At 37.8% G+C, this 14,539-nt stretch overlaps 1 protein-coding gene across 1 annotated transcript in view; it reads left to right on the forward strand.

Annotated features, from left to right (window-relative positions):
- The window catches only part of pear1 (platelet endothelial aggregation receptor 1), a 52,970-nt gene that overhangs the window by 33,784 nt on the left and 4,647 nt on the right, over nucleotides 1-14,539 (forward strand). The window contains exons 6-23 of the mRNA XM_079837112.1: nucleotides 657-781; nucleotides 1,598-1,719; nucleotides 3,243-3,351; nucleotides 3,432-3,568; nucleotides 4,849-5,061; nucleotides 5,607-5,781; nucleotides 5,917-6,037; nucleotides 7,379-7,542; nucleotides 7,881-7,983; nucleotides 8,636-8,782; nucleotides 8,866-8,997; nucleotides 9,374-9,502; nucleotides 10,446-10,571; nucleotides 10,700-10,909; nucleotides 12,917-13,026; nucleotides 13,612-13,738; nucleotides 13,851-13,913; nucleotides 13,986-14,186. Of these exons, the coding sequence (XP_079693238.1) occupies nucleotides 657-781; nucleotides 1,598-1,719; nucleotides 3,243-3,351; nucleotides 3,432-3,568; nucleotides 4,849-5,061; nucleotides 5,607-5,781; nucleotides 5,917-6,037; nucleotides 7,379-7,542; nucleotides 7,881-7,983; nucleotides 8,636-8,782; nucleotides 8,866-8,997; nucleotides 9,374-9,502; nucleotides 10,446-10,571; nucleotides 10,700-10,909; nucleotides 12,917-13,026; nucleotides 13,612-13,738; nucleotides 13,851-13,913; nucleotides 13,986-14,186 (2,514 nt within the window). The remainder of the gene's footprint in view (nucleotides 1-656; nucleotides 782-1,597; nucleotides 1,720-3,242; nucleotides 3,352-3,431; nucleotides 3,569-4,848; nucleotides 5,062-5,606; nucleotides 5,782-5,916; nucleotides 6,038-7,378; nucleotides 7,543-7,880; nucleotides 7,984-8,635; nucleotides 8,783-8,865; nucleotides 8,998-9,373; nucleotides 9,503-10,445; nucleotides 10,572-10,699; nucleotides 10,910-12,916; nucleotides 13,027-13,611; nucleotides 13,739-13,850; nucleotides 13,914-13,985; nucleotides 14,187-14,539) is intronic.

The following is a 14,539-nucleotide window of genomic DNA, read 5'->3' on the forward strand; positions in this document are numbered from 1 at the left end:
ATTAATGATCTCTTTTAATTCCAGAGAAGCTTTCTTGGTACTGAGCTCTTCATGTGTGTGTGTGTGTGTGTGTGTGTGTGTGTGTGTGTGTGTGTGTGTGTGTGTGTGTGTGTGTGTGTGTGTGTGTGTGTGTGTGTGTGTGTGTGTGTGTGTGTGTGTGTGTGTGTGTGTGTGTGTGTGTGTGTGTGTGTGTGTGTGTGTGTGTGTGTGTGTGTGTGTGTGTGTGTGTGTGTGTGTGTGTGTGTGTGTGTGTGTGTGTGTGTGTGTGTGTGTGTGTGTGTCTGTCTGTCTGTGATGGATTCCTCTTCTTAACCCGTAAAGGGTACGTGTCATCAGTTAAGGTGGTGTCATGACTGAAATCCAATCCCTGTGTGAGTGCTGGCCTGAGCTCTCTCTGAGGTCCGGCCAAACTCCATCTGTTAAATTTCCCATTTGAAACTCATTCCTTTTGTTGAGCTCCGTACAAATTCTCCGGCCAATCACGCTATCGATTTCTTATGCTCTAAATGCCAGGGATGCTCAAGAGAATCTCTAAAGTATTTAGGAAGCCTGATTTCCTCAAATGACCAAACATAGTCAGACCACCTAACCATTTGAACTGACTTTTTAATATGTGTGTGTTGCTCAGATTTAGCTGAATTTTTGTTTGTGTTCAGCATGTGATGCCCAGTACTGGAGTACAGGCTGCAGGCGACTTTGTGAGTGCCAGAACGGGGGAGAGTGTGACGTTCTTACAGGAACCTGTCGGTGCCCAGCCGGATACACTGGTGAACACTGCCAGGTATGGCCGCACAAACAGCCTCTTTATTGATCTTGATATGGTAACATGTCAAGTCAAATATATTATTGAATACAATATTAATATGAAAATGGTAACAACTGCACATTTTTCCTTTTTTACTGTGTGATTTTGGAGATGATACACTGCTGTTTGGATTTAAATAATGCTTAAGAGTCTATGATTGGATCATTATTGCTGTGATTATTTTGTTTCTAGCATGTTATATATGTTTGTCAATAGTTCTTCTAACCCTAATTGATGGAGTTTGAAGCTAGCTTTTCATTTCTTAAACAACCGAACCAACACATCATGGCCATATTCCAGGATGACAATGTCAAGATTTATCAGGCTCAAATTGTGAAAGAACGGTTGGAAGGGAGCATGAAGAATTATTTTAACACATGAATTTGCACCTCTTGAGTCCAGACCTTAAATTCATTGAAAGTCTTTGGGATGTGCTGGAGTAGACTTTACAGAGTGCTTGACTATTTGAGTATTTTGCATATTTCAAGAGGTGCATACATTTTTGTTCAAGATCTTGTATTGACAATGCAAGAGTCAAGCACTATGTCAAGCACAGTCTACTCCAGCATATCCCAAATATTGCACATTTTCAAACATAAAACATGCAACAAACATAATAATCACTGCAATAATGATCCAATCATAGACTCTTAAGCATTTGTCTTTTTAAATCCAAACAGCAACCTTCTTTTTTGGCCAGGCAGTGTATATAAGATGCAAAAAGCTAAAGTTACAACATAAATTATATTGAAAGTCTAATAATTTTAATGAAATACATTTTCTTCCTGTCAGGACCCTTGTCCTGCAAAGTCTTTTGGTCATGGCTGTCTGCAGCAATGCCAGTGTGGAACAGGAGGATTCTGCAATAAAACCACTGGAGAGTGTGTGTGCAGAGATGGATTTACGGGAACTCTGTAAGTACAGGAAGTACTTTAGAATAACAGTGTACTTTTCTTACTGCTCTCTGTATGTTATGGATGGATTTCAAATGCTAAATTTAGTCACATAAGCCTATGCATATTTCTATTCACATTCTCATATTCTCATATAAGCCATTTTGCAGACATTATACACAGTGTGTGTGTGTGTGTGTGTGTGTGTGTGTGTGTGTGTGTGTGTGTGTGTGTGTGTGTGTGTGTGTGCGTGCGTGCGTGCGTGCGTGCGTGCGTGCGTGCGTGCGTGCGTGCGTGCGTGCGTGCGTGCGTGCGTGCGTGCGTGCGTGCGTGCGTGCGTGCGTGCGTGCGTGCGTGCGTGCGTGCGTGCGTGTGTGTGTGTAGCATTGCATCATATACTGTACATTTGTTTTCTTGTGGCCAGATTGCACCAGCGCAAACCCTCTTTTGCCGTTAATAAAACTACTGCACTGCAAAAAAATGCTCTTCTTATTTAGTATTTTGTCTTGTTTCCAAAATTCTTACATCAAGATGGAATTACTATAAAGTAAAATGACATAAGATATTTTTTCTTGTTTTAAACAAGCTAAATTATCTGCCAATGGGGTGAGAAAAACAATCTTATTTCTGTTTGGGAGAGAAACACAAAACAAGATTTCAATCAGAAAACAAGATTATTTTTCTCACCCCATTGGCAGATAATTGAGCTTGTTTTAAGCAAAAACTCACTTCATTTTGATTTTATTTTCAAGAAATCAAGAACAAATATTTATGTAATGTTACTTATCTAGTAAATGCATCTTGATTTAAGAGTTTTATTAAAAATACTAAGTAAGAAGAGCATTTTTTGCAGTGTGTCAGGATTTACTAAATTAATTAGAAATTAGTGCTGAAAAGGCGTGGTTATTTTGGTGGCTGACCTTATTGCATTTGTAGGATTTTTCCTTTCAAACACAAAATGTATGGGAGGAGAGTATTTAAATCAATCATGCAAGGTGATTTCTTAAGGTTTTCGCTAATCAACTTACTGGTATTTGCGCCATTATTTACAACTCAAAAAATGCACATTTTCGCTGCTCTTGGTAGATTGTGTTGGTCATTATGGAAATGATCCGGCCGCGTCTGTGTTCTTTATTTTGTGTGTCAACAGTAGATCACATGCAGACCTTTCCTCTCCCATTGGTGCTGTTTTGGATTTGCACTCTCACGCTAATTTGCTCTGTTTAGTTAATCTGTCCCATGGTCTTTTCTGCAATTTTAGTTGAGTGGAAAACATGGTCATGTATATACCTGTGCTATTTTATGTATGAATTTTACTTGATGATCAGCATAACAATTGGAATGAAAAGTTGAATTGAAAACTAACATGAATTTAGGAATATCTTAGTATTTGCTTAAGCATTACGATATGACCTTTTGTCACAAATACATATCTGGTTAGTGGCCAAGAAAGTGTGCAACCGAATTCTTTCTTAAACATTTTACTCAATAATGTTTCCTTGTTTTACATTTTTGAAATTTTGAATGACGTCTCTGCCGCTCAGGTGCGAAGAGCCATGTTTGGGGACGAAACGCTGTCCTGCACGCTGCCCATGTCAGAATGGAGGCATCTGCCAGGGGAGAGGGGTGTGTTTGTGTCCACCCGGCTGGATGGTGAGAAATCTGTGTCTTGGTTTTCTTTTCTTTTGTTATTTGTCAGTCATCCATTTTCAGCCTCTCTCTCTCTGTTTCAGGGTGCAGTGTGTACTGAGCAGTGTCCACCGGGCCGTTTTGGTTCAAACTGTGCTAAAGAATGTTTGTGCCATAATGGAGGTCACTGTGATCCAGAAAAAGGCCAATGTCAGTGTGATGCAGGCTACACCGGAGAAAGGTCTGTATAATGTACTCTCAGATTATACTAGAATTTATTATTCCAGCACAAGTGATAGACAATTACTTCAAATGGATAAAGATAAAGCTTACATAGCTTATATAAAAAATATATAGTTTAAAGATCAGGGCTGAAAGAATGCTTGAGGCCCTTAAGTATCAAGCCATACTGTAAAGCCACTTTTCCACCATCGGACCAAACCGTTCTCATCGCTTAACCGTTCCATTCCGTGCCGATACAGCCCAGTTGGTACTGTGGTAGAAATTCCCCTATGCACCTGTCTCCAGTCTACACCCAAGTGTCTAAAGTCTACAGACGCCGTCTCGTCCACTATGAACACTATCACTTTGGAACAAAATCCACTAACCAGACAGACTCCAGACAATGCCTTCGAATGTGCTTTAATAACGGCCAGAGGACCTCAAAACAATTTCAATAAGAATCCCTCCAGCAAATAGAATACAACAGTTTTTATTGAACAGGAGCATGCCAAAGGTGACATGACTCATTACATAATTTTTCTCCAATATGATTGGTTCTTCATATGTATAATCCAGAAAAACCTTCTGTTAGGTAAAAGCAAATCTGGAATTCTTGATTACTTCACCTTGTTATTCAAAGTCTTGTTATATTAGGACATGATTCAGACACACTTCGGCCCAAGTATTGGGGACATTTCGTTTTCAAAAGCATATAAATGTTAATCCTGCAAGAAAAAGAAATGTCAGTTATGATGAATTAAAAAATTCCATCACAGTACTACTGTATATGGTTTCATTTGCACTGTGGGGCTGATAACAGCCGCTCTTTGGAATGTAATACAAATGCGTCAGTCGTTGCCTTGGTAAGAGATGAGATGAGATGTAAATAGAGGATGAAGCGACCGATCCTGGAAAAATGGTGGATAGTGGAAAAGTGGCTTTGTCCTTGAGCACAGTTTCAAGTATACTTTTTTTTCTTCAGGGCCCAGATTTTACATTTGAGTTTACATTTGTCAAAATAATTATACATGAATAAAAATAATGTCAAAATAACATTGATATAATAAAAAATATTATCAATAAAACTGTATTATCAAATAAATAATATCAATCTCTGAATTTGATCTACATTTAACAATGCAGTTGATTGTATAAACGTATTGATTGCATTAGTAATGCAACTATGGATTTGTAACTCTAGAAAAGCTGGAAAAAGCCTGAAATCCACAGTAAATCCTCTGATAGTAATTTGAGCAGTGTGGTTCTATGATTTGCTCACTATGAGTGTCTCCTGTGAAGGTGTAACGAGGAGTGTCCAGTGGGTACGTACGGAGAGGACTGTAAGGGAGTGTGTGACTGTGCTAACGGAGCCCGCTGCTATAACATCCACGGTGGGTGTCTGTGCGAGCCGGGGTTTAAGGGTCCGCGCTGTGATCACAGGATGTGTCCTGATGGGGCCTACGGCATGCACTGCGAACACCGCTGCCTCTGCAACTCACAAAACACTCTCAGGTGTGCTTTGTGCTTCGATGTCTCTTACTGATGAGCACTAGCTTTGATTTGCAAGTGTGAACACAACTACTACTAGAAAATGAATGACTTTCATGATTTTCATCTTTGTTCTCAGAGCCAATTTTATTTGAGTGTTATTAGATATTTTTATGAATATTTCGAATGAACTTTTATTTTCGTTTTATTTTGTTTAATTTTATGTGCTTTCATTTTTTATTTGTTTTTGAAAATATTTCCAAAGTTTTATTTTTATTTCAATTTTAGTACTTCATCTAATTTCAGCTGGCTGCTAAGGCAACGCTTCTCATCTTTGTTGAGTTTTCATCTAATATTTATATTTTATTTCTGCTTGATTTCAATTAACAAATTGAATACTTTTTAGTTCATATTTAAAAGTTTTAGTTAATGAAAAAAAAAACTTCTGAGAACAAAGACTCTCTAAATGTGTTGACCAATCAATCAACAGATCATTCTATTAACCAAATGCTGTTCAGCAATTTTTCCATATGTCATCATATGTTTTGATTGTGTGGTGGATGTTACAGCTGTCACCCTCTGAAGGGGGAGTGTACCTGTCAGCCTGGGTGGGCGGGGCTGTACTGTAACGAAACCTGTGCTCATGGTTACTATGGTAACGGTTGCCTGGAGCCCTGCCTCTGTGTGAACGGAGGGGTGTGTGACACGGTGACCGGTCAGTGCCACTGTGCTCCTGGATATACGGTGAGTGGGACAGACATGGTCACAAACAAAATAACTTCTGCAATACAGTAACTCATAATACAGGTAACTAATGCCCCCTCAGATGTTTAATATTCCTATATGCGTGTGTGTGTGTGTGTGTGTGTGTGTGTGTAGGGATTGCACTGCGAGAAGCTCTGTGAGGACGGTTTCTATGGGAAGGGCTGCTTGTCTCCTTGTACCTGTGTAAACTCTATAGCCTGCTCTCCCATTGATGGAACATGTTTCTGTAAGGAAGGTGAGTTTTGGTACACTACAAATTAAAATAAAAAATTCAATTGTGAATAAAACTCTTGGTCAATGAATTGAGAACATCAGTGAGATAGTAAACGAGTCAATAAGGAATGACAAAATGATGGTAACAATGCCTTCTTGATCTTTATCATATATATACACACACACACACACACACACACCTTTCAGAAATTAATACTTTTATTCTGCAAAAAATCATTAAATTAATCAAAAGTGAGGGTAAAAACATTTATAAATGTCACAAAAGATTTCTATTTAAAAATAAATGCTGTTCTTTTGAACTTTTTACTTTTTTATCTTAAAAGAAAACATTTCCACAAAAAATATTCAACTTTAGTCATAATAAAAAATGTTTCTTAAGTACCAAATCAGCGTATTAGAATAATTTCTGAAGGATCATGTGACACTGAAGACTAGAGTAATTGCTAATAAAAATTCAGCTTTGACATCAATTACGTTTAAATTATATTTTAACCCTTTAACTGCCCCCCTCCTGCTCTTTTGAGAATAGATGTGAAAATCTCAACTTAAATGGTTGTAATTCAAGAATGCTTTGGAATATAGAATGTTTGGTCTTGTTTTAAAGAAGACACTTAGCAGATTATTTCAATGAAAGTATGAAAAAAGTTATGGAAGTTTAAATTGACTGTAAATCAAATGTACTGTATTAAAAATATATATATATATTTTACAAAATAAATTTTACTATGAAATTACTATAAAATCAATGCCTCATTCCATTGATTTTATGCATTCTCCTGTAACAAATAAAAAACAATCTGTCCAAATATCACTTCTATCACAAAAATCACCAAATATGGAACCTTGAGACCTTTCCAATTATATGTTTTGTCAAGATTAGAAAAAGTACATTTTGTAATATCAGGGGAGGAGCCTGCTAAACGAATTAAAGTACTGTTTTCATGATAACACAATGTCCAATTTCATAATGGTTTTCACAGGATTTTTAGTTCGTAAGCTTTCGAATGATACCTAATTTATGATGATTACTAAAATGTGTGCTTTGAAAAAAAGCAATACAAAAACGCCAAGCTGTGACAGTTAAGGGGTTCAAATATATTAAAATAGAAAACTGTTTGGCAAGGCAAGTTTATTTATATAGCACATTTCATACACAGTGGCAATTCAAAGTGCTTTACACAGCAATAGAATTAAAATATGCATAAGAAAATACAATTTAAAAGATATACCCTGTTATTATTTCAAATATTTTTACCTTCTGTAGCCTCTCCTCTTAAGTAATATTGACTGTCTGATGGGAGAAGTAAGAACAATGTCACCTCAACAGTGTGTGTGTGTTTAGGATGGAGAGGGCTTGACTGTTCCATCGCATGTTTAAAGGGGACATGGGGTCCTGGCTGCAACTTCACCTGCCAGTGTGCAAATGGAGCATCCTGCCACCCTGCCGATGGTTCTTGCAGGTGCACCGCAGGCTGGAGAGGAACTTCCTGTCACGAGTCCTGTCCAGTCAGTCAAATATCTGTGTTATCATACAGTGCTCATGTATTTGATTTACAAGGCAATTCAGTTTAAGTCACACTTCTCTCTTCCTCCCATGAACTGAATTTGACATCTGTGTTGTTGTCGGTTCAGCATGTCTGCCTCCTAAATCAGCTCCAGTAATTTTTACACAATCAGCATAAGTTATTAATCGGATGGCAAATGCATAACACTCTTATGAGTATATGTTGCTTGGCCATCATTTAAATTAAAGTAGTAATTTAGTTAGAGCCGAGTAATCTCACTGGGCAGAGTCAGAGTTACTTGATCGTTCTGAATCAGAATTTCCATTTTGGTTTAAACAGATCGGGACGTTCGGCCCAGGCTGTCGGCAACAGTGTGACTGTCTGCATGATGAAGGATGCGAGAGTGTTACAGGCCAGTGTCTGTGTTTACCTGGTTGGACAGGTAGGACTTCATTCACATGTATATATACGGCCTAAATAAAATGTTCGCAAAACTGTTTACAGTATGCATAAAAATAAAAATAAATTGAATTAATGAATATTGTGTGCAGTATGCACTATTCAATATCTATGGAGCCCCGCACAAAATGTGGGGGAAAAAAGATTTTATACCATGGCCATGAATTAACAATTCCTTCCCATGACTTACTAATACGTCAGCACGTTTTAATTCGTTCCCTCATTTTGATTAAACAAATGAATATGTCATGGGTACACATTCTTAATTCGTGGTCGCAATACATATATTTTTTTGTCTGCATGTCATGTGCAGGGCTTTCTATTTATCAGCAAATGTGGTCTGCCATCCAAGTTTGAATGCCTAAAGAAAATTTGCACAAATCTCTACAGTATGTACTCTAGTCAGAGATTCATAAAAATATATCTGAGACCCCAAACATAAGTAACAAGTGACCATTTTTGTAGAAAATGGTTGAAGTATGTTATCAGTCTTGTAGATATATGGAAAATATGAATATATGGAAAAATCCATTGTGAAACTGATGAGACTTAGATTTTTTTCCCCAAGCTATTAAAATAGAGCATTAATCCTTAAACAGCACATTAGAGTTTAGGCTCTTTTTTTTTGCCTACAGGTCTGCGCTGTACACAGCAGTGTCCAGAGGGAACGTGGGGCCATCAGTGCAACCAGTCCTGCTCCTGCCTCAACAGCGCCACCTGTCAGGCACATACCGGAGCCTGTGTATGCAAACCCGGATTCTGGGGAGCTGAGTGTCAACACAGTAAGTATTCTGTATACAGTCATCCTCATCGCTCAGGTCACATTAGAGCTGGTTTAGAGAGTGCTTCCATCTCTTCTCTTTAGTGTGTAGTGCTGGTCTATTCGGAGAGAGGTGCAGCCGTCAATGCCCATCATGTGTACATGCCTTGTCCTGCCATCACATTACAGGCGATTGTCTGTGTCTGCCTGGATATACCGGACAACTGTGTGAACAAGGTTAGATATAAACACGCACACACTGTCATGTAAAAATCTACATTTTGTTATTATTTGCTCAACCGCCTCATGTAATTTCAAACAAAAAAGCTTCAAACACAAAAGGAGAATTTCAACGCCGTAATTTTCCATGCAAGTTCATAGTCACCATTATCTTTGAAGCTCCAAAAATGGCCAAAAAGCACAAGTCACTAATCACCAAAAATAAATATAAAATCATAATAAAAAAATAAGGTTTGAAACAACATGAGGGTGACACATTTTCATTTGTGAGTGAACTATCCCTTTAAACCTGCTATATCTCCAATAACTGCTGACTGTCTTCAGTACAATCCTATTTTAAGGCTTGTATAAATAAGTTTTGTCTTATTTCTAGCCTGCCCCATTGGTCGGTATGGAAGCCATTGTAGTAATGTGTGCAGGTGCACCAACAATGCAACATGTAACCACCAGGATGGTTTGTGCCTCTGTCCCGTGGGATGGACTGGACCAGACTGCTCTTTACGTGAGTTTCCCCTTATGGAAAGAATGTATGTAATTTTATATTCAGTAATATATTATTTTATAATATATAGATATATATGTGATCAGATATGGTACTGCATGGGTATAATTATATTGCAGATATATTTACTTGTGCAGTAAAACACACACATATATAGAGAAATATATCTTGTAATATATTTCTTACATTTACTGAATGTTTCATATTTTTCAAGCTAGGTAACATAGCACAACCACACCTGCATGTACCAAAGTAATTAGCAAAGAGACTGTGTTGAAGAGTTCACAGCCATTACTTTTTAAATATAATAACATAGTTTTAATGCTGTTTAGCCAATCGTCAATCGTCGTGCGTGCGTGTGCATTCACATTTATATGGGAACATGTTTGCGCAATAAAAGGTAAAACTTTAAGTTGGCTGGTAAAGTGGATAAAACTTTATGAATCTTACATGTAATGCTATTTTTGTCTTCATTTCTAAATATTTTATATGCATCAATATATGGCCATAGATGGTTAATAAATTAGGTTGATTTTTCTTACCCCATTGACAGATATTTTTTCTTGTTTTAAGCATAACCCTTACTTAATTTTGATACAGTTCTCAGAAAACAAAACTGTAACAGAAATCATCAACTATCATCAACTGTAATTTTGCACCTTAAGTAAATATATCTTGATTTAAGAATGTTTAGATATTTGTACTGGAAAACCAGACAAGAATACTGAATAAGAACATGACTTTGTGCAGTGTTGATTGCGTTGAACGTGAATATTAGAGTTGATTCTCCTCGAAAGGACTGCTTGCCAGATTTCCTGGATGTGGTTTCGGAAGAAACACCTCATATTGTGATTCTCAGCTGAAAATATTTTTTTATTCCTGGATCAGTGTCTCTCACACTCTACAAGTTCATCAAACATTTGCCAAATGTCTGTCTTTGTAGTGTGTCTGACTGGCACGTTCGGCACTAACTGTGCTCAGACCTGCTCGTGTCCCCCAAACCATTCCTGCGATCCTCAAACCGGGGACTGTATATGTGTACTTGGACCAGGCGAGGACTGCAAACCAGGTATTAAAAGCAGCCTTTTGCTTTAGCAAACCACTTGCTTTCAATAACACACGTTTATTTGTTTTTGTCATGTTGACATTGTCAGTGCTGTTCAGTGTGTGTAATGTGAACGGTTGTGTGTTGTTCAGAGAAGGAGCTGAGTATGATGGTGCCTGTGTCTCCGGTGGAAAGGGATTCTTGGGGTGCGATCGCAGGCATTGTGGTGCTGGTGATTCTGGTTGTGCTTCTGTTGGCTGTTCTGCTATTATATCGGCGCAGACAGCAGGACAAACAGAGCAACACACCCGTCGTGTCTTTCTCCTCAACCCGCACTGTCAGTTCAGAGTATGCTGTGCCAGGTAAGCCACGGGAGTTTCTGATACTTTCTGTAGTGCCACATTTAATTTGCCACAAATTACACCAGGGCTACAAGAAATTGTTATACTGAATATCTGATATACACTACCAATGAAAAGTTTGTGATTTTTGTTTTGTTTATGCTTTTGAAAGAAGTCTCTTTTGCTCAACAAGGCTGTATTTAATTAAAATACAGCAATATTATGAACATTTTAATAACTTTTTGATGTTTTTTATGAAATACAAATCTTGCTGTCAATTTGGATCAATTTAATACATCCTTGCTAAATAAGTATTAATATCTTTCTAGAAAAAAAACTTTTGAATGGTACTGCATTTGAGGTGCTTGTCACTTTTTTCTAAATAGACAATAGGTATTTTATTTGTGTCAGCCTCAGCAATATGCCACTATGTGCTACTTGACATGGATTCTTTAAAGGGGTGGTAAAACACATTCTTTCGAAGGCTTGTGTTTGTGGGGTGCACTGTAACATGAGTTCATGCTTCGTTTAAAAAAAATTGCCTTATTTTTCATATATTTTACCTTTATTCTACACTGCTCTGTCCCTCCCTGTAAAAACGGTCTGATGGTTTCCGGGTTGTATGAAGCCGATCCCTCAAAAATATGCAATGAGCTCAGATTGGTTAGCTGGCCTAGTGTGTTGTGATTCGCTAACCGCCTAGTGCACGTTTGTCCGAAACGTCACGCCCCTTACCTTTACCGGTAGACTGTGCTTTGGTCAGTATTAGAAACAATGGTGTCAATAAAACAATACCAATTTGAGCCCGAATCGGACCCAGACAATTTTAGTGAAGATGATCGAGCAGAACCTGTTCAGTCCTCAAGAGTAAAGACTGCAGATCTATAGTGATCGCTACTGAATGGCACTGTTACTTTTGTATTTTTAGAATGATTATAGCCAAATATCTGTCGCAAGAACTATTAACCCAAAACGAACACTAAACATTGGCTTTACTATAGTATCCAAATCAAACACAGAACCATGTTTAGCAAGCCTGTAGATAAACAAGCATGTAGATAAACAATACATAAAAGCTCTAATCAAAGAATAATTTACACTAATTCCAAGTTCGCTATTGAGATTTTAAAATAAGTTTGTAACGTTAGGTGTTTGTCGGATAACGTTAAGTATGAATGAGCATTTAACAAACTGGTTTGCAGAGCCAAACAGCGATGTCATTTGTTTACTTCCTTGCTACAACGTACAATTATTGCATCGAACTCGCAAAGATTGTGGAAGCTTTCCTCCGTGAAATGTGCAGCGGGAGCCGCGCGCCCGTTGTGCATTCACACACTGGCAGCGTTTGTCTCACGCAGCTGAACCGCGGCTCGTGTAATGCAAATACAGACGAATATTGTCCATTATGTCACATTTCCAGGTCTTCTCCTCCGACCCCTGTCTGTCTCGTGCTTAGATTTATGATGGGCAGCATATATCTTATAGCATATACACACATGCATATAACATGTTGTATGTTAAACGCACTGCAAAACACTCCCGTCCCTAGGAAGGCTGAACAAAGTGGACCTGCAATCCGGATGAAAATAACAGCGTTTCGCCTGCAATGCGGCAACAACACTCCAGCCTAACTATACCACAAAAACTCTTCCCCACAGCAATACAAAATATTCTCGGAGGCGGGGTTTATGTAAATATTGGGGCTGGTGATGTCAGCAGCCCTGGAGGAATGTCTGTAGTCGCCTAACGGCCGTTTGCTATACTCCTTAGAAATTGATTTCTTTAAAAGCAAATATCTCCCTTTGCTTTAAACTTTGAACGTTGTAACTTTGCAGATGTTGTTTATGCTCAAACAGCAACACTACACTCTAGCTAAAGTTAGAAAAGTGAAATCGTGTTTTACCACCCCTTTAAAAGAGTAAAGCTCTTTCATTTACATCAGATTAAATATGTTTTATATGTTGTTAGAAGCCGGTTAGAAACAGCATATTCAACATGATATTTTATTATATTGCATTTTTCTTGTAGATGTTCTGCACAGCTACCATCACTATTACTCAAACCCGAGTTATCACACACTGTCTCAGAACAGACCTCCACTGCCACACCTACCCAACAACCAGGACAGAGCCATCAAGGTATGGCTATGTTCTGAATATATACTATCTATACTATAATATTGTTGGCTCTGTGACAAATTGCTTGTTATGTTTTTCATTTGTAAGTCCCTTTGGTTGAAAGCGTCTGCTAAAATAATACATTCGAGCATAACAGTAAAATGTTCGGTATACAACACTATCCCAGAATGCAGTCCACTTGATTTGCAAGGTGAATAAATAAACCAGAACTAGTATAAATTGGTATTTTTTAAATTTATGGAAGCTCATTTCCACAAGAAAAAAAATCATGCTTTGGTAAATGATAATGATGAGGTAAAAATTATGAGATAAAAAGTCAACATTTTGAAATACTACATTTAAATTATGGGCAAAAAAAGTAAAAATGATGACAGTCATACTGAGATAAAGTCATAATTAAGTCAGCAGTAGTGCAGTGCAGAGTACTGTATATTAATTGATAACATATTTAACAGAAAGTTTTAGCAATCATTGTCTGTTTTTGGAGCAAAGCAACAGATTTTTTTAACTTAATTTAAGTATATGAAAGCTGAATTTTGCACATATAAAAGGAATTACTTTCCTTGATGTCTCATGCTTTGACAGAACACCAACAACCAGCTGTTCTGTAGTCTGAAGAACATGGAGAGGGAGAGGAGAGTACTGTTTGCAGCTGAGACAAATGCAACTCTTCCTCCAGGCTGGAAACACCAGGAGCCACCTAAAGATCCAGGTAATGGATACTGGGAAACAATTTCACTGTATGCTTGCACTATATAGTTTGAGTTTGTTTTGTGCTGTGCGGTTGTCTGTGTAAACTGGATGTGGTCTTATTGTGTTTGCAGGGGCTTTTGGGATTGATCGAAGTTACAGCTATAGTGCTACACTGGGGAAGCACTACAACAAAGGTAAAAGTCCCGCAGATATTCTGCTTCTATATATCTTATTTAATTGTGTCTAAAACCCTGCTGTGGTTGCAGAGTTGAAAGATTCATGTGTGGCAGTGAGCAGCAGCTCTCTGAACAGTGAGAACCCGTATGCCACAATCAAAGATCTGCCCGGCCTGCCACCATGTCCTCCAGAGAGCAGCTACATGGAGATGAAGTCTGCAGTGCCTCGTGAAAGATCCTACACTGAAATCAGCCCACCGATCATGACTCCCTCCACTCTCTCATGCAGAGGTATTTTTATTAAAAGAAACCGGCTTTACTCTATCTGTGCTGAGGGATTTGAGAGTGTTGACAATACCCATAAAGAAAATATTGGAAACATTACTATTTTTAATGTTTTTGAAGTCTCTTGTGCTCATCAAGCCTGCATTTATTTGATCAAAAATACAGAAAAAACAGAAATATTGTGAAATATTATTACTATTTAAAATGATGATTTTCTATTTTAATATACTTTAAAATATAATTTATTTCTGTGATGCAAAGCTGAATTTTCATCTGACATTACTCCAGTCTTCAGTGTCAAATGATCCTTCAGAATTCATTCTAAAATGCTGATTTATTATCAAACTGTTTATTATTAA

The sequence above is a fragment of the Gobio gobio genome, assembly GCF_949357685.1.
Source record: "Gobio gobio genome assembly, chromosome: 15".
Classification (NCBI taxonomy): Eukaryota; Metazoa; Chordata; class Actinopteri; order Cypriniformes; family Gobionidae; genus Gobio; species Gobio gobio.